We start from the raw sequence: 21,641 nt of genomic DNA, 5'->3' as shown, positions 1-21,641 counted from the left end.
ATCCCTATACTCTGGGTCCTATAGATCCATCCCTGTACTGTGGGTCCTATAGATCCATCCCTATACTCTGGGTCCTATAGATCCATCCCTGTACTCTGGGTCCTATAGATCCATCCCTATACTCTGGGTCCTATAGATCCATCCCTATACTCTGGGTCCTATAGATCCATCCCTATACTCTGGGTCCTATAGATCCATCCCTATACTCTGGGTCCTATAGATCCATCCCTGTACTCTGGATCCTATAGATCCATCCCCGTACTCTGGGTCCTATAGATCCATCCCTGTACTCTGGGTCCTATAGATCCATCCCTGTACTCTGGGTCCTATAGATCCATCCCTATACTCTGGGTCCTATAGATCCATCCCTGTACTCTGGGTCCTATAGATCCATCCCTATACTCTGGGTCCTATAGATCCATCCCTGTACTCTGGGTCCTATAGATCCATCCCTGTACTCTGGGTCCTATAGATCCATCCCTGTACTCTGGGTCCTATAGATCCATCCCTGTACTCTGGATCCTATAGATCCATCCCCGTACTCTGGGTCCTATAGATCCATCCCTGTACTCTGGGTCCTATAGATCCCTCCCTGTACTCTGGGTCCTATAGATCCATCCCTATACTCCGGGTCCTTTAGATCCATCCCTGTACTCTGGGTCCTATAGATCCCTCCCTGTACTCTGGGTCCTATAGATCCATCCATGTACTCTGGGTCCTATAGATCCATCCCTATACGCTGGGTCCTATACATCCATCCCTATACTCTGGGTCCTATAGATCCATCCCTGTACTCTGGGTCCTATAGATCCATCCCTATACTCTGGGTCCTATAGATCCATCCCTATACTCTGGGTCCTATAGATCCATTCCTATACTCTGGGTCCTTTAGATCCATCCCTATACTCTGGGTCCTATAGATCCATCCCTATACTCTGGGTCCTATAGATCCATTCCTATACTCTGGGTCCTATAGATCCATCCCTGTACTCTGGGTCCTATAGATCCATCCCTATACTCTGGGTCCTATAGATCCATCCCTGTACTCTGGGTCCTATAGATCCATCCCTATACTCTGGGTCCTATAGATCCATCCCTATACTCTGGGTCCTATAGATCCATCCCTATACTCTGGGTCCTATAGATCCATCCCTATACTCTGGGTCCTATAGATCCATCCCTGTACTCCGGGTCCTATAGATCCATTCCTATACTCTGGGTCCTATAGATCCATCCCTATACTCTGGGTCCTATAGATCCATTCCTATACTCGGGGTCCTATAGATCCATCCCTGTACTCTGGGTCCTATAGATCCATCCCTGTACTCTGGATCCTATAGATCCCTCCCTGTACTCTGGGTCCTATAGATCCATCCCTATACTCCGGGTCCTTTAGATCCATCCCTGTACTCTGGGTCCTATAGATCCATCCCTGTACTGTGGGTCCTATAGATCCATTCCTATACTCCGGGTCCTTTAGATCCATCCCTATACTCTGGGTCCTATAGATCCATCCCTATACTCTGGGTCCTATAGATCCATCCCTGTACTGTGGGTCCTATAGATCCATCCCTATACTCTGGGTCCTATAGATCCATCCCTGTACTCTGGGTCCTATAGATCCACCCCTATACTCTGGGTCCTATAGATCCATCCCTATACTCTGGGTCCTATAGATCCATCCCTATACTCTGGGTCCTATAGATCCATCCCTGTACTGTGGGTCCTATAGATCCATCCCTATACTCTGGGTCCTATAGATCCATCCCTATACTCTGGGTCCTATAGATCCATCCCTATACTCTGGGTCCTATAGATCCATCCCTGTACTCTGGGTCCTATAGATCCATCCCTATACTCTGGGTCCTATAGATCCATCCCTGTACTCTGGGTCCTATAGATCCATCCCTGTACTCTGGATCCTATAGATCCCTCCCTGTACTCTGGGTCCTATAGATCCATTCCTATACTCCGGGTCCTTTAGATCCATCCCTATACTCTGGGTCCTATAGATCCATCCCTATACTCTGGGTCCTATAGATCCATCCCTATACTCTGGGTCCTATAGATCCATCCCTGTACTGTGGGTCCTATAGATCCATCCCTATACTCTGGGTCCTATAGATCCATCCCTGTACTCTGGGTCCTATAGATCCATCCCTATACTCTGGGTCATATAGATCCATCCCTATACTCTGGGTCCTATAGATCCATCCCTGTACTCTGGGTCCTATAGATCCATCCCTATACTCTGGGTCCTATAGATCCATCCCTGTACTCTGGGTCCTATAGATCCATCCCTGTACTCTGGGTCCTATAGATCCATCCCTGTACTCTGGGTCCTATAGATCCATCCCTATACTCTGGGTCCTATAGATCCATCCCTGTACTCTGGGTCCTATAGATCCATCCCTATACTCTGGGTCCTATAGATCCATCCCTGTACTCTGGTTCCTATAGATCCATCCCTGTACTCTGGGTCCTATAGATCCATCCCTGTACTCTGGATCCTATAGATCCATCCCCGTACTCTGGGTCCTATAGATCCATTCCTATACTCCGGGTCCTATAGATCCATCCCTATACTCTGGGTCCTATAGATCCATCCCTGTACTCTGGGTCCTATAGATCCATCCCTGTACTCTGGGTCCTATAGATCCATCCCCGTACTCTGGGTCCTATAGATCCATCCCTGTACTCTGGGTCCTATAGATCCATCCCTATACTCTGGGTCCTATAGATCCATCCCTGTACTCTGGGTCCTATAGATCCATCCCTGTACTCTGGGTCCTATAGATCCATCCCTATACTCTGGGTCCTATAGATCCATCCCCGTACTCTGGGTCCTATAGATCCATCCCTGTACTCTGGGTCCTATAGATCCATCCCTGTACTCTGGGTCCTATAGATCCATCCCTATACTCGGGGTCCTATAGATCCATCCCTATACTCCGGGTCCTATAGATCCATCCCTGTACTCTGGGTCCTATAGATCCATCCCTGTACTCTGGGTCCTATAGATCCATCCCTATACTCTGGGTCCTTTAGATCCATCCCTATACTCTGGGTCCTATAGATCCATCCCTATACTCTGGGTCCTATAGATCCATTCCTATACTCTGGGTCCTATAGATCCATCCATGTACTCTGGGTCCTATAGATCCATCCCTATACTCTGGGTCCTATAGATCCATCCCTGTACTCTGGGTCCTATAGATCCATCCCTATACTCTGGGTCCTATAGATCCATCCCTATACTCTGGGTCCTATAGATCCATCCCTATACTCTGGGTCCTATAGATCCATCCCTATACTCTGGGTCCTATAGATCCATCCCTGTACTCCGGGTCCTATAGATCCATTCCTATACTCTGGGTCCTATAGATCCATCCCTATACTCTGGGTCCTATAGATCCATTCCTATACTCGGGGTCCTATAGATCCATCCCTGTACTCTGGGTCCTATAGATCCATCCCTGTACTCTGGATCCTATAGATCCCTCCCTGTACTCTGGGTCCTATAGATCCATCCCTATACTCCGGGTCCTTTAGATCCATCCCTGTACTCTGGGTCCTATAGATCCATCCCTGTACTGTGGGTCCTATAGATCCATTCCTATACTCCGGGTCCTTTAGATCCATCCCTATACTCTGGGTCCTATAGATCCATCCCTATACTCTGGGTCCTATAGATCCATCCCTGTACTGTGGGTCCTATAGATCCATCCCTATACTCTGGGTCCTATAGATCCATCCCTGTACTCTGGGTCCTATAGATCCATCCCTATACTCTGGGTCCTATAGATCCATCCCTATACTCTGGGTCCTATAGATCCATCCCTATACTCTGGGTCCTATAGATCCATCCCTGTACTGTGGGTCCTATAGATCCATCCCTATACTCTGGGTCCTATAGATCCATCCCTATACTCTGGGTCCTATAGATCCATCCCTATACTCTGGGTCCTATAGATCCATCCCTGTACTCTGGGTCCTATAGATCCATCCCTATACTCTGGGTCCTATAGATCCATCCCTGTACTCTGGGTCCTATAGATCCATCCCTGTACTCTGGATCCTATAGATCCCTCCCTGTACTCTGGGTCCTATAGATCCATTCCTATACTCCGGGTCCTTTAGATCCATCCCTATACTCTGGGTCCTATAGATCCATCCCTATACTCTGGGTCCTATAGATCCATCCCTATACTCTGGGTCCTATAGATCCATCCCTGTACTGTGGGTCCTATAGATCCATCCCTATACTCTGGGTCCTATAGATCCATCCCTGTACTCTGGGTCCTATAGATCCATCCCTATACTCTGGGTCATATAGATCCATCCCTATACTCTGGGTCCTATAGATCCATCCCTGTACTCTGGGTCCTATAGATCCATCCCTATACTCTGGGTCCTATAGATCCATCCCTGTACTCTGGGTCCTATAGATCCATCCCTGTACTCTGGGTCCTATAGATCCATCCCTATACTCTGGGTCCTATAGATCCATCCCTGTACTCTGGTTCCTATAGATCCATCCCTGTACTCTGGATCCTATAGATCCATCCCCGTACTCTGGGTCCTATAGATCCATTCCTATACTCTGGGTCCTATAGATCCATCCCTGTACTCTGGGTCCTATAGATCCATCCCTGTACTCTGGGTCCTATAGATCCATCCCTGTACTCTGGTTCCTATAGATCCATCCCTGTACTCTGGGTCCTATAGATCCATCCCTGTACTCTGGATCCTATAGATCCATCCCCGTACTCTGGGTCCTATAGATCCATTCCTATACTCTGGGTCCTATAGATCCATCCCTATACTCTGGGTCCTATAGATCCATCCCTATACTCTGGGTCCTATAGATCCATCCCTGTACTCTGGGTCCTATAGATCCATCCCTATACTCTGGGTCCTATAGATCCATCCCTATACTCTGGGTCCTATAGATCCATCCCTATACTCTGGGTCCTATAGATCCATCCCTGTACTGTGGGTCCTATAGATCCATCCCTATACTCTGGGTCCTATAGATCCATCCCTATACTCTGGGTCCTATAGATCCATCCCTATACTCTGGGTCCTATAGATCCATCCCTATACTCTGGGTCCTATAGATCCATCCCTGTACTCTGGGTCCTATAGATCCATCCCTATACTCTGGGTCCTATAGATCCATCCCTGTACTCTGGGTCCTATAGATCCATCCCTGTACTCTGGATCCTATAGATCCCTCCCTGTACTCTGGGTCCTATAGATCCATTCCTATACTCCGGGTCCTTTAGATCCATCCCTATACTCTGGGTCCTATAGATCCATCCCTATACTCTGGGTCCTATAGATCCATCCCTATACTCTGGGTCCTATAGATCCATCCCTGTACTGTGGGTCCTATAGATCCATCCCTGTACTCTGGGTCCTATAGATCCATCCCTATACTCTGGGTCATATAGATCCATCCCTATACTCTGGGTCCTATAGATCCATCCCTGTACTCTGGGTCCTATAGATCCATCCCTATACTCTGGGTCCTATAGATCCATCCCTGTACTCTGGGTCCTATAGATCCATCCCTATACTCTGGGTCCTATAGATCCATCCCTGTACTCTGGATCCTATAGATCCATCCCCGTACTCTGGGTCCTATAGATCCATTCCTATACTCTGGGTCCTATAGATCCATCCCTATACTCTGGGTCCTATAGATCCATCCCTATACTCTGGGTCCTATAGATCCATCCCTGTACTCTGGGTCCTATAGATCCATCCCTGTACTCTGGGTCCTATAGATCCATCCCTATACTCTGGGTCCTATAGATCCATCCCTGTACTCTGGGTCCTATAGATCCATCCCTGTACTCTGGGTGTAATAGATCCATCCCTATACTCTGGGTCCTATAGATCCATCCCTATACTCTGGGTCCTATAGATCCATCCCTGTACTCTGGATCCTATAGATCCATCCCCGTACTCTGGGTCCTATAGATCCATTCCTATACTCTGGGTCCTATAGATCCATCCCTATACTCTGGGTCCTATAGATCCATCCCTATACTCTGGGTCCTATAGATCCATCCCTGTACTCTGGGTCCTATAGATCCATCCCTGTACTCTGGGTCCTATAGATCCATCCCTATACTCTGGGTCCTATAGATCCATCCCTGTACTCTGGGTCCTATAGATCCATCCCTGTACTCTGGGTCCTATAGATCCATCCCTATACTCCGGGTCCTATAGATCCATCCCTGTACTCTGGATCCTATAGATCCATCCCCGTACTCTGGGTCCTATAGATCCATCCCTATACTCTGGGTCCTATAGATCCATCCCTGTACTCTGGGTCCTATAGATCCATCCCTGTACGGGGAGAGGGGGGTGACCCCTGGAAATCAGCTGACACCAGAAATGTCTGTGCTCTCACACCAGCCAATCAGCTTGTCTGTTTCTTGTTTGCAGGGCAGGTCAGGAAATATCTGGAAGCTCATTGGTTGCTGAGGTGGGTGGGGGAGGGGGGGTGATGATTGCCATGGGTAACAGTCTCACGCCAGAGAGGGCATGTCTCCATTATCCTCTGAGTCCTCTTGGTTGCTATGGACAACGCAGTTCAGCGGAACCTCCCCCTCTCCATATCACCCGAGTGACGTTTAAAGCCGGGCGGGGCCAGACCCTGGGAGGGCGTTTTGTCCTAAGAGGCGGTCTTTCTAGGTAGGCGGGTTCTCAGGCTGGGAGTCGGGCAATACAGTTCTACTCACTGGGCGGGTCCCGGAGGCGGTCCTTTTCCTAAAGGGGCTGGGCCTTTGTAAAGGGGCTGGGCGTGCGCGGGGCCGAGCTGTGAAGCTGATTGGGCGGGGTCGGGTGTGTCCTCCGTCCGGGGGGCGGATCGGATGCCGGGAGTGGGCGGTGTGCCGGAGGTGGGCGGCTCCCTGTCTCAGTCGGGCTGTGCGGGGTGTAGCGGGCTGTCAGCGCTCCGCTCTGTTCTCCGGGTGATCGGTGTGTGATCGGTGATTGGGCGGGAGGAGGACCGAGCTTCGCCGCCATGGGCTGCACGGTGAGCGCCGAGGACAAAGCGGCGGCCGAGAGATCCAAAAACATCGACAAGAATCTCCGGGAGGACGGAGAGAAGGCGGCCCGGGAGGTCAAACTGCTGCTGCTCGGTAATTCTACAGCCAGAGATACCCTGTAGTGTATACCCCTATATATACATCCATATATACCCTGTATACCCCTATATATACATCCATATATACCCTGTATACCCCTATATATACATCCATATATACCCTGTATACCCCTATATATACATCCTTATATACCCTGTATACCCCTATATATACATCCATATATACCCTGTATACCCCTATATATACATCCATATATACCCTGTATACCCCTATATATACATCCTTATATACCCTGTATACCCCTATATATACATCCATATATACCCTGTATACCCCTATATATACATCCATATATACCCTGTATACCCCTATATATACATCCTTATATACCCTGTATACCCCTATATATACATCCATATATACCCTGTATACCCCTATATATACATCCATATATACCCTGTATACCCCTATATATACATCCATATATACCCTGTATACCCCTATATATACATCCATATATACCCTGTATACCCCTATATATACATCCATATATACCCTGTATACCCCTATATATACATCCATATATACCCTGTAGTGTATACCCCTATATATACATCCATATATACCCTGTAGACCCTTATACACACACACACACCCCTATATATACACATCCTAATATACCCTGTATACCCCTATATACATCCTTATATATACACACACACACACACACATATATATACACCCCTATATACTCCCTTATATACCCCTATATATACATCCTTATGCCCTGTATACCCCTATATACTTCCTTATATACACACTATACATCCTTATATACCCCTATACACACACTATACACCCCTATATACACGCATCCTTATATACCCTGTATACCCTCTATACATCCTTATATACACATATATACCCTGATATACTTCCTTATATACCCCTATATATACACACATCCTTATGTACCCTGTATACCCCTATATACTTCATTATATACACACACTATAAATCCTTCTATACCCCTATATACACACACATATACCCTGTATACCCCTATATACACACCATACATCCTTATATACACACATATACCCTGTATACTTCCTTATATACACACATATACCCTGTATACTTCCTTATATACACACATATATACTTCCCTATATCTATATCTATATATATATATATATATATATATATATATATATATATATATATATATATATAATCTCCTGTATACCCCCCTATATACTTCCTTATATTCACACACTATACATCCTTATATACCCCTATATACACACATATATACCCTGTATACCCATATATACTTCCTTATATACCCACTATACATCCTTATATACCCATATATATATATATACACACATCCTTACATACCCATACACACACATGTTCCATGTATACCCCTATATACACACACTTTACATCCTTATATACCTATATATATATATATATATATATATATATATATATATATATATATATATATATATAAACACTCACACCCTGTATACCCCTATATACACACACTATACATCTCTATATAGCTTGTACACCCCTCTGTGTATACTGATCATTAATAAATACCATGTATTATATCTATTACCTCTATATACACACTCTGCTCTGTATACCCCTCTATATACACACTCTGCTCTGCATACCCCTCCATATATGCTATACTGGGCTTACAATGTATATACTTTATATATTGTATATCAACACATGACATCCTATCTATATATTGCGCATCGTCGTTAGCCATCTATATATAGTATATGGGGATATATTATATATACTACTTATTGCTGCTGCTGGGTAACCGAACATACAGGACTTCCCATATATATAGATTGTATCCATTCCTCTTACATATATAGCACACATCTATACATCACATCCTGTATAGATATACATTGTTTCCATCTTCTGTCTATACTATACTGGGCTATATATACCACCCTCTGCTACTGCTGGGTAAATGAACTTCCATGTATACACTGTAGACCCATCTGTATATACTATACCGGGCGCACACTGTATATACTATACATACATATATATTTATATTCTACCAGGCACACACTGTATATACTATACTGGGCACACACACACACACACACACACACATATATATATATATATATATAGGTATTTGGACATTCTATATATGTATATAGATTGTATATATTCCTTTTGCATATATACCTCACATCCTGTATAGATCTACATTGTATTTATCTACTGTATATACTATATATACCACCCACTGCTACTGCTGGGTAAATGAACGTCTACACATCATACATATATATCAGCCATTCCATATCTATCTATCTATCTCAGGGATAACATCATGTATACCGTTTTATATTTATCCATCTCTTCTGTATATACAGGAATGGCATCTATTGACACATAACATGATACATTGTATCCATCTTTTATACAACCCCAGGATAACATTGTATATAAATTGTATCCATTCTTCCAGTACACTATACTGTGCATCTACACAGCAATATAAATGTATATCCTTCATATCCATCACCGTGTATACATTGTATCCATCTTCCTTTCTACACTGAGGTAACATTGTATATACCTGTCCTATATTTACTGTACATCTACACTGCGATAACATTCTTCTATAGGCCACGTCTGCACTGGGCTTACATTGTATATACACTGTATACATCTACTATATATACTACACATCTATACTGGGATTACATTGTATATACAATATGACATGCTATTTCTATACTATATATCTACACCTGATGCTGTGATTGTATACATATTATATACATCTTCTATATACTACACATCTATACTAGGATAACATTGTCCATCTACAGTATATACATACTGGGCTGCCAATACATATATATATATATATATATATATATATATATATATATATATATATATATATATATATATATATATATATATATCTATCTTATATGCCACACATCTATGCCTGGGAAACATAGTGTATGTATGTGTGTGTGTATATATATATATCTCATGTATACTGTCCTCACCTTCTAGATACTGTATATTCACTCCTTTTTATATGTATATAACCTCTACATCTTTACTGTGCTAAATATCTATATATACTCTTTATATCCCCTTTATTACATATACTCCCCCATATCCTTGGTATATATAGTGCATCCCACCTGTATACTGTGCTATATATGGTACGCCATTCCTACACACTGTACACGCCTATATACACCCCTCATCCTGTATATACCGTACGCCCCTCATCCTGTATTGTTGTTAGATATCTATGTTGTGCACTTCATTGTGTAATGTTACCCTGTAGTGGGCGCTACACCTGAGTACACTTCCCTGTACCCCTCCTATAGTAGAGGGGCGCTCTCTGTACCCCCTCCTATAGTAGAGGGGCGCTCTCTGTACCCCCTCCTATAGTAGAGGGGCGCTCTCTGTACCCCCTCCTATAGTAGAGGGGCGCTCTCTGTACCCCCTCCTATAGTAGAGGGGCGCTCTCTGTACCCCCTCCTATAGTAGAGGGGCGCTCTCTGTACCCCCTCCTATAGTAGAGGGGCGCTCTCTGTACCCCCTCCTATAGTAGAGGGGCGCTCTCTGTACCCCCTCCTATAGTAGAGGGGCGCTCTCTGTACCCCTCCTATAGCAGAGGGGCGCTCTCTGTACCCCTCCTATAGCAGAGGGGCGCTCTCTGTACCCCTCCTATAGCAGAGGGGCGCTCTCTGTACCCCTCCTATAGCAGAGGGGCGCTCTCTGTACCCCTCCTATAGCAGAGGGGCGCTCTCTGTACCCCTCCTATAGTAGAGGGGCGCTCTCTGTACCCCTCCTATAGTAGAGGGGCGCTCTCTGTACCCCTCCTATAGTAGAGGGGCGCTCTCTGTACCCCTCCTATAGTAGAGGGGCGCTCTCTGTACCCCTCCTATAGTAGAGGGGCGCTCTCTGTACCGCAGTACTGCCCTCCTCTGTATCTTCATCATCACTTCTACATCTCTGTACACCATTCACTATACTGTGTACTATTCAAAGATATCCTGTGTCCCTGTCCGGTCGTGTGTACAAATCTGAGGGACTACAGGTCTCAGCAGGCCGTGTCATACAGGGACTTCTAGTTCTTGGAAGGCTTTGGATCCCACTGCAGGTCCCCTTTGTAGAACAGATCAGAGACGACATATGTGCTATCACTTGTATCCGCACAAATCCTGACTTTCCTGGTGAATTCAGCCTCTTGATTTCTGTAAATGGCGCCATCACAGCGAATGCGGCATGCGCGGCCGTCTTCTGACGCACAGATGATGCGAGATAAGCGACGCTCTAGGTGAGAGGAAAAGACTTGTGTATTTGGTCATGGCTGTCCTTTCCTTCTACACTGCGGGATTGTCTATTGCAGGTAGAAGCATTGAGTACTGCTGACCCCCTGTGTGGTAAGGAGGCACCCCAATATCTGATGTGACCCCACCCGGGGGCTGGGGATACCCTGCTGCCTCAGGATTCCATGTTTCAGTGGAATGCCTACAGGAGGGTCACATGTCTATCATATAGATTCCGAATTCTATCACCTCTGTATAGCACCAACATTGTACCAGTTTCTCAACCAGAGGAGCTTACACTTTAATGTCCCCCCCCCCCCCCCCACAGTCACAAACTATTATTATTATTATTATTATTATTATACATTTATATAGCTCTGCAATATACCGCAGCGCTGTACAGAGAACACTGAGCCAGTCACATCAGTCTCTGCACCAGAGGAGCTTACACTCTAATGTCCCCTCCCCCACAGTCACATCAGTCTCTGCACCAGAGGAGCTTACACTCTAATGTCCCCCCACAGCCACATCAGTCTCTGTACCAGAGGAGCTTACACTCTAATGTCCCCTCCCCCACAGTCACATCAGTCTCTGTACCAGAGGAGCTTACACTCTAATGTCCCCCCCCCAGTCACACATTTTTATTATACATTTTTATATCTCTGACATATACCGCAATGCCAATCACATCAGTCTCTGTACCACTGAGCCAATCACATCAGTCTCTGTACCAGAGGAGCTTACACTCTAATGTACCCCCACTGTCACACGCTATTAATATACATTTCTATAGCAGTGATCTTAATGGGTGTTGTGTGAGATGCCAACCAACACTTTTTTTTTTTTTTTTTTTTGTGGGGGGGCTCTAGAACTAATGGTTAAAAACATTTTAGTTGTGTTTTCAGTGATGACTGGGACCTGTAACTTGCCATAAAGGGTGGCAGGAGCCCAGTGCCCTGGCTTATAGGCTGCCAGTGGCATTTTCCATGTAAGGGATTGGTGGAATTGTAGAGGATGACATGTGTTGGTAGAAAACCATACAGGAAGGTGGAGGCCAGCGGCATGGCCTGGAGGAAGGTGGAGGCCAGCGGCATGGCCTGGAGGAAGGTGGAGGCCAGCGGCATGGCCTGGAGGAAGGTGGAGGCCAGCGGCATGGCCTGGAGGAAGGTGGAGGCCAGCGGCATGGCCTGGAGGGTGACAGGGTTTGGTGTAATGTCAGAGGATGGACTAGAGTATGTGAGGGGACTGTGGCATAGCAGGGAGCATGGCTGAGGGCTGGGAAATGGCACAGGGGATGGCAGAGGCCCAAGAAATGGCATGGACTAGGGGAAGTGAGGGGCTGATGGCATAGCATGGAGGATGGCGGAGGCCAGTAAAACAGCACAGACTAGAGGAGATGGCATAGTAGGGAGGATTGCAGAGGCTGGAGGAATGGCATATAGAGGAATTTGGACATGAATAGAATAGACAAGAGGATGGTAGGGGCCAGAGGAAAGCATATGGAGGATGTCGGGGACCAGTGGCATAGTAGAGATTATGGTTGAGGCCATAGACAAGCATATAGAGGATATGAGAGACAGGGAGAATGGTTGGGGCCAGTGGAAGGCATATGGAGGATGTGAGGGACTGGTGGCATAGTATGGAGGATGGTTGGGGCCAGTGGAAGGCGTATGGAGGATGTGAGGGACTGGTGGCATGGTATGGAGGATGGGTTAAGGACAGTGGAAGGCATATGGAGGATGTCAGGGACTGGTGGCATAGTATGGAGGATGTGAGGGACTGGTGGCATAGTATGGAGGATGGTTGGGGCCAGTGGAAGGCGTATGGAGGATGTGAGGGACTGGTGGCATGGTATGGAGGATGGGTTAAGGACAGTGGAAGGCCTATGGAGGATGTCAGGGACTGGTGGCATGGTATGGAGGATGGTTGGAGACATTGAAAGGCATATGGAGGATGTGAGGGACTGGTGGCATGGTATGGAGGATGTCAGGGACTGGTGGCATGGTATGGAGGATGGTTGAGGCCAGTGGAAGGCATATGGAGGATGTCAGGGACTGGTTTGCATGGTATGGAGGATGGTTGGGGACAGTGAAAAGCCTATGGAGGATCTCGGGGACTGGTGGCATGGTATGGAGGATGGGTTAAGGACAGTGGAAGGCATATGGAGGATGTCAGGGACTGGTGGCATAGTATGGAGGATGGGTTAAGGACAGTGGAAGGCATATGGAGGATGTCAGGGACTGGTGGCATAGTATGGAGGATGTCAGGGACTGGTGGCATAGTATGGAGGATTTCAGGGACTGGTGGCATAGTATGGAGGATGGTTGGGGCCAGTGAAAGGCATATGGAGGATGTGAGGAACTGGTGGCATAGTATGGAGGATGGGTGAGGACAGTGGAAGGCATATGGAGGATGGTTGGGGACAGTGGAAGGCATATGGAGGATGGTTGGGGACAGTGGAAGGCATATGGAGGATGGTTGGGGACAGTGGAAGGCATATGGAGGATGGTTGGGGACAGTGGAAGGCATATGGAGGATGTCAGGGACTGGTGGCATAGTATGGAGGATGGGTGAGGACAGTGGAAGGCGTATGGAAGATGTTGGGGGTGGGTGGCATAGTAGTGACTTAGATGAGGGTCGTGCATTACATTGGAAATGTCTCTCTCTAGGGGGCAGCGCACAGAGGATGTGGGGGGGGGGGGGGGCTTATGTTCTGTATCCGCGGTGGAACATTTCGGTTGATCTCGGTGTAGAAATGGCTTTCACAACATCGGACCACAACGTGGCTGATTCTTCATGTGACAGTCATCGCTGTCCCCGCCACTTCCTGCTCCGTTCTGCAGCCCTCTCTTCCCCGCTGCGTCGTCAATACGCCACTGCCAGAGGTGCAGCAGAACCTGGGCGGAGGCTGTGTGACCACATCCGTGTTGAGTAGGTTACTTGGCCTCGCGTGTATCGTGCTGAACAGGAAGGCTTTGCTTACATTTAAACAGCCCCCCCCCCCCCCCCAAAAAAAAAAATCTGCTTCACCCACAAGATTCTCAGTCTATCTTCCAGTCTGTGCCCCTCTTCACCCAAATAGTCTCACTCCTCCTGCTGCAGTCTCTGGCTCCCTGAGCCGGGGAAGGTTTGTGCAGTTGGTTGCCGCAATTAAAGATCAATGGCGGGCAAATTTTTTCTTTTTTTCCCACGAGTGGCCGGTGTAGCTTTTTACTGCCTCCCATCAGATTCAGACCTGCAGATGAAAATGGAAGAGTTTAAATCTGATTGGCTGCTGTGGGGCAGAGCAAACAGTTCTTAAAGACATATTAAGTCCTGGATAGTTGCAGATAAAGGGAACTAGTCAAAAATTACCCTCCCCCCCCCCCCCCTCCTTGGTGGGTTAGAAACAAGGAAAGTTCCGTCCTCTTCAGCCTGGTAGCGGCTTCCTGATTTGCTTCACTTCCATGTCATCATATTTTACACGCTTCTGCTTTTCTCCGTCTCTCGATTCTCTGATGGGGGAGGAGGCATTAGGTTTTAACCCTCAATTTTTGGATCATCAAGGGCATCAGCGCCATTCTGTGCCAACCCGGCACCCCTCTGGGGGGGGGACCACAAATATCTGATGACCCCCCCTTTCTCTTCCTAGTTAAAACCATTAAATACATTCTGGCCCTGTTCACATTCATGCATTTGGAAATATCCTGTTTGCAGCATCTTTGCTGCGATTTGCAGTAGAATGCATAGAGCTCAGTGGTATTGCTTGTTGTTTGTGCGTGTGCCACACCTAAAGGAGTGCAGGAGTCAGCAGAGTAATGAGGGTGGTGCTTTACAGCTTTTTCAGTGAAGCTTGGTTAAAAAAAGCAGTAAAAAGTCCCAGCATGCTTTGCCTGGGCTGGGCCTTGTGGTTCGTGGCCACTGTTTCCCTCAACCCCCCCCCCCCCCCACTTCTCCCACATTAACGGGTGATTTCCTAGATGTAGATTGACTGCATCATATCTAGCTAGGAACAAACTGATCTAAAACCTAGAAGGCTCCGCGGGGGCTTGGCCTGCTGAGGAGGGTTTGGCCACATTTGTTACATTTGTATTAGGAAAACTAAGTAGCAAATATGTGTGTATGAAGTTACATTTGTATTATAAGGAGCTGTTTTCCCCCAACCCCCCCTTCTCCCACATTAGCCAACACGTGATATCCTAGATGTAGATTGACTTCATCATATCCAGCTAGGAACAAACTGATACCAATTGCAAAACCTAAAAGGCTCTGCGGGGGCTGGGCCTGCTGAGGAGGGTTTGGCCACATTTGTTACATTTGTATTAGGAAAACTAAGTAGCAAATCTATGTGTGTGTATGAAGTTACATTTTGTATTATAAGGAGCAGAAAAAAGAAAGTCCCAGCATGCTTTGCTCTGGTTGGGCCTTGTGGTTCGTGGCCACTGTTTCCCCCAACCCTCCCTCCCCACCCACTTTTCTCCCAAATTAGCCAACGGGTGATATCTTCGATGTAGATAGACGGCACCATATCTAGCTAGGAAAAAACTGATTCCAATTGTAAAACCTAAAAGGCTCCGTGGGGGCTGGGCCTGCTGAGGAGGGTTTGGCCAAATTTGTTACATTTGTATTAGGAAAACTAAGTAGCAAATCTATGTGTGTATGAAGTTACATTTTGTATTAGAAGGAGCAGAAAAAATAAGGTCCCAGCATGCTTTGCCTTGGCTGGGCCTTGTGGTTCGTGGCCACGGTTTCCCCCAACCACCCCCCGCCCTCCCACATTAGACACCGGGTGATATCCTAGATCAGGGGTCTCCAAACTATGGCCCTCCAGTGGTTTATGAACTACAATTCCCATCATGCCTAGTTATGTCTGTGAATGTCTGAGTTTTACAATGCCTCATGGGATGTATAGTTCCACAACAGCTGGGGGACTGTAGTTTAGAGATACCTGTCCTAGATGTAGATTGACTGCATCATATCTAGCTAAGAACAAACTGATACTAATTGTAAAACCTAAAGGGCTCCGTGGGGGCTGGGCCTGCTGAGGAGGGTTTGGCCACATTTTTTACATTTGTATTAGGAAAGCTGAGTAGCAAATCTGTGTGTATGAAGTTACATTTGTATTATAAGGAGCAGAAAAAAAAGTCCCAGCATGCTTTGCCCTGGTTGGGCCTTGTGGTTCGTGGCCACTGTTTCCCCCAACCGCCCCCCCCCCACCCCCTTTCTCCCACATTACAGCGGGTGATATCCTAGATGTAGATTGACGACATCATATCTAGCTAAGAACAAACTGATACCAATTGTAAAACCTAAAAGGCTCTGGGGGGGCAAATCTATGTGTGTATGAAGTTACATTTGTATTATGAGCAGAAAAAAGAAAGTCCCAGCATGCTTTGCCCTGGTTGGGCCTTGTGGTTCGTGGCCACTCTTTCCCCCAACCCCCCACCCCCACATTAGACAGCGGGCGATATCCTAGATGTAGATTGAATTCATCATATCCAGCTAGCAACAAACTGATACCAATTGTAAAATCTAAAAGGCTCCGCGGGGGCTGGGCCTGCTGAGGAGGGTTTGGCCACATTTGTTACATTTGTATTAGGGAAAACTAAGAAGCAAATATGTGTGTATGAAGTTACATTTGTATTCTAAGGAAACAAAGTAACAATTGTGTGCCTCCCCCCCTCTTCCCAATTGGACAGCTGGAGATATCCTAGATGTGGATTGGTTGTGTAATATCCAGCTAACCACAAACTGATACCAATTCTAAAATGTAAAAGGCTCCATGGGGGCTGGGCCTGCTGAGGCTTCGGCCAGGTTTGTACATTTGTGTTCTAAGGAAACAAAGCCAACAAATATGTGTGCCCCCCCCCCCTTCCCATTGGACAGCGGGAGATATCCTAGATGTGGATTGGTTGCGACTTATCCAGCTAGGAACAAACTAATACCAATTCTAAAACATACAAAGCTCTTTGGGTGGCTGGGCCTGCTAAAGAGTGGTTTGGCCACATTTGTTGTTACTTTGTTTCCTTTTAATACAAATGTGGCCAAACCCTCCTCAGCAGGCCCAGCCCCTGCAGAGCATTTTATGTTTTAGAATTGGTATTAGTTTGTTCCTAGCTGGATATGACGCAACCAATCGACATCTAGGCTATCTCCAGCTGTCCAATTGGCAAGGGACACACACATAATTGTTACTTTGTTTCCCTATAATACAAATGTAACTTCATACGCACATATAATTGTTACTTTGTTTCCTTTTAATACAAATGTATGTGTATGAAGTTACATTTGTATTCTAGGGTAATTAAGTAACAATTATAGGGTAATTTAGTAACGATTATATGTGTGTCCCTTCCCCATTGGACAGCTGGAGATATCCTAGATGTGGATTGGCTGCGTCATATCAAGCTAGGAACAAACCGATACCAATTTTGAATTGTAAAAGGCTCCACGGGGGCTGGGCCTGCATGTTTTTTTAAATTTGTGTTCTAAGGAAACAAAATAATTATGTATGTGTATGAATTTTGTTATATTATAAGAAAACAAAGTAACAATTATGTGTGCCTCCCCTTCCCCCATTGGACAGCGGGCGATTATCTTCGATGTAGATAGACGGCGTCATATCCAGCTAGGAACAAACTGATACCAATTGTAAAACCTAAAAGGCTCCGCGGGGGCTGGGCCTGCTGAGAAGGGTTTGGCCACGCTTGTTACATTTGTATTAGCGAAAATAAGTAGCAATTATGTGTGTATGAAGTTAACTTTGTATTATAAGGAAACAAAGTAACAATTTTGTGTGCCCCCCCCCCCCTTCCCCATTGGACAGCAGGAATATATCCTAGATGTGGATTGGTTGTGTCCTATCCAGTTAGGAACCAAAATGTAAAAGGCTCCATGGGGGCTGGGCCTGCTGAGCCTTCGGCCATGTTTGTTATATTTGTGTTCTAAGGAAACAAAATAATTGTGTGTGTATGACATAACAATTGTGTGCCCCCCCCCATCGGACAGCTGGAGATATCCTAGATGTGGATTGGTTGCGCCATATCCAGCTAATACCAATACTAAAATTTACAAGGCTCCGCGGGCGCTGGTCCTGAGGAAGCGTGCGTAAGCACGCGAAACGCGTCGACATCACACGTTGACGCCCCGCCCACCCTTCGTCCCCGTAGGAGATCGCACCGGACTGGCTGTATACTTCCACCGTGACCCGGAAACAGCACCAGGACTGCACCCGGACACGGAACTGAGTCTGCCCCTGCAGTTTCCTCGATGGTAGAGGCCACAACGCCACTGGCAGTTACAAATCCATCGGACAGCCGAATCATCCATCATCTGCGTCTGCCTGCCCTGACTGTGACCTAAGTGCGGAGCATGCTACCTCCATCCCTGTTATCCTGGATGAGCACGGGTGATATCTGGTAAGACCAACACTTTCCTTAATACACATCCAACTTTGGATCATCAGTTATACATGGTCGCTACACCTCATCCCCGGAACCTTTAGCAGCTCCAGCCAATGGTCTGACCGGGACTTTTCTCATGCAGACTCTAGACGTCTGAGCTGTTCAGGCACTGCCAACTTGTGGATCAGCCACCCAGTGAACTAGTATCTCTGGCGATAAGCCATTATTTGGGACTATCATACAGCCCTCCCTCTACTCACACGGGAGATCCTTTTTAGGAAACAAACATTCATCTATTTTGCTGTCCTAGCAAAGTGGCTGGTTAAGCCCGGATCCCCCCAACATATCCTACCTTTTTTCGGTACTTGCTGATTAAGCAAAACGGCTGGTTAAGCCACGATCCCTCCCAGCACCACCATTCCGTGCACTGCCCCGTTGGGCTAGGTTTCCTTGGAGGCTCTCAGCCAGGAAATGAGACTTACATCATAGGGAGCAGGCCCGTGTTGTCTGTTACTACATGAGACAATGATGCTTTACTTTGTCCAATTTTTGTGATGCACTGATGATACTTTTTGACATGACGTCATATCAATATTTATAAGATTTCTTTCAGGTGCCTCCCCACACTTTATTGGCATCCCCATGTACTTTCCCTCCACGGGCCCACCATAGTTCCCTCCTGGCCACAGCACAGTTGCTCGGGCTTCTTGAGTGATTTTCAGGTCGTGTTTCCTCGACTAATCACACTAAGCCCGCCAACAACAGTGCACACTGGGACTGGGTGGGTGGGGACCTCAATGTGTTTTATTGCTGTCTGTACCATTCTGACCCCCAAGGGGTCCACGGAGTCAAACAGTTCACCTGATGAGCTTCCACACCTCTTTTATTGATTAGATTTACCTGTCTATATTTTTCATGTGTGTTTATCTTCACCATTAAAGCTTTTTTTGTCTGCACCTATATCCCTGTGAGCCCCTCATTGCAACCATTCACGGAGGGTAAATCTTGTCCCTCCACCTCTCAACCTTTTTTGTCTTCATATCTTAGGTTGCGCTGGGTTCCCGGTCCCATCTGACCGTGTGGTACGTATCCAAGTGCTTTCTCGCCGACATACTTAGTCTGGCTTGAGAGTACCACCTCAGCCACTCAGTTTTTTATCAATATTTTTTCTGCTGGGCCTGCTGAGGAGGGGTTTGGCCATGTTTGTTACATTTGTATTAGGGAAACTAAGTAGCAATTATATGTGTGTGTATGAAGTTAACTTTGTATTATAAGGAAACAAAGTAACAATTGTGTGCCCCCTCCCCCCTTCCCAATTGGACAACTGGAGATATCCTAGATGTGGATTGGTTGTGTCATATCCAGCTAGGAACCAAAACGTAAAAGACTCCATGGGGGCTGGGCCTGCTGAGGCTTCGGCCAGGTTTGTTACATTTGTGTTCTAAGGAAACAAAATAATTGTAGGTGTGTATGAAGTTACATTTGTATTATAATGGTTACTTTGTTTCCTTATGTGTGCCCCCCTATTGGACAGCTGGAAATGTCCTAGATGTGGATTGGTTGCATCCTATCCAGCTAGGAACAAACTGATACCAATTCTAAAACTTACAAGGCTCTGTGGGGGCTGGGCCTGCTGAGGAGGGTTTGGCCACGTTTGTTACATTTGTAATATAAAGAAACAAAGTAGCAATTATATGTATGAGGTAGCACTATAGACTTATTGGTTTTTACACTTTGATACATTTGAGGCATTAGAGTAAAGAACACCCCAGTACATTTACAAATCGGGGCCCCCCCCTCCTCCACAAACGTGGTTGTATAGGAGACAGCTGTCAGTGAGGAGGGGAGTGGCTTGCGGGTGCCATGTGTTTAAATGGACACACACAGCCCTGTCTACGGCTTTGTTCAATTACCTGCTTACTTATACTTCCCTTCCTTGCTATGGCAAAGAGCGACCCCCCCCCCCCCTCTTTACCTCCTCTCCTGGGGTCCCTTGCAGGCCGGGGCGATGGCCCAGGGGACGGCAGAGGCCAGAGCTGGCTCCCTCGCCAGGTGAAAAGCGGCAAATTCTCCGGCCGGGAATAACCTTGTACTAAGAATTGGGCCTCCACAATTTTGTAACTGACCCCACAGACTTGACTTCCGGCACCACCGGCCTCATCATTCCAGGTCAGTGACTCCTAATTAATGAAAGGATGAGCATGACACCCCCAGAGTTATTCTGCATTGGCAGCTCCTGTATTCTGCAGTGACAGGTTCATTTTAATGAAAACCGTAAAGCGTTGTGCTGAATTCCCATAATAACTGCCCGACTTTTCGTGTCTCAGTTGGGGAATAAATCTGAAGGCTTTGATGAGGGAGAAGCTCACTGGGAGGACCGGTGTGCACATACTGATATACAGAGGGGGAGGGAGTATGGGGACATGTATGATGATTGTACTCATAGATCAGGGGTCCAAATAAAGAGCCAGTTTACTGTCCTTCAGACCTTAGAGTGCCCCATCATTGGTGTTAGTGGGAGGAATAGTGTCCCATCATTGGTGTCAGTGGGAGGAATAGTGCCCCATCATTGGTGTCAGTGGGAGGAATAGTGTCCCATCATTGGTGTCAGTGGGAGGAATAGTGTCCCATCATTGGTGTCAGTGAGAGGAATAGTGCCCCATCATTGGTGTCAGTGGGAGGAATAGCGTCCCATCATTGGTGTCAGTGGGAGGAATAGCGTCCCATCACTGGTGTCAGTGGGAGGAATAGCGTCCCATCACTGGTGTCAGTGGGAG

At 46.6% G+C, this 21,641-nt stretch overlaps 1 protein-coding gene across 1 annotated transcript in view; it reads left to right on the top strand.

The window, feature by feature from the left end:
• The first annotated feature begins 6,910 nt into the window (after positions 1-6,910).
• The window catches only part of GNAI2 (G protein subunit alpha i2), a 91,926-nt gene continuing 77,195 nt past the window's right edge, over positions 6,911-21,641 (top strand). Inside the window, exon 1 of the mRNA XM_082266153.1 lies at positions 6,911-7,157. Coding sequence (XP_082122279.1) covers positions 7,040-7,157 — 118 coding nt within the window. The 5' untranslated portion in view covers positions 6,911-7,039. The remainder of the gene's footprint in view (positions 7,158-21,641) is intronic.

The sequence above is a fragment of the Pelophylax lessonae genome (genome assembly GCF_965119305.1).
Source record: "Pelophylax lessonae genome assembly, chromosome: 8".
NCBI lineage: Eukaryota > Metazoa > Chordata > Amphibia > Anura > Ranidae > Pelophylax > Pelophylax lessonae.
This window is presented reverse-complemented; position numbering and strand designations above follow the sequence as displayed.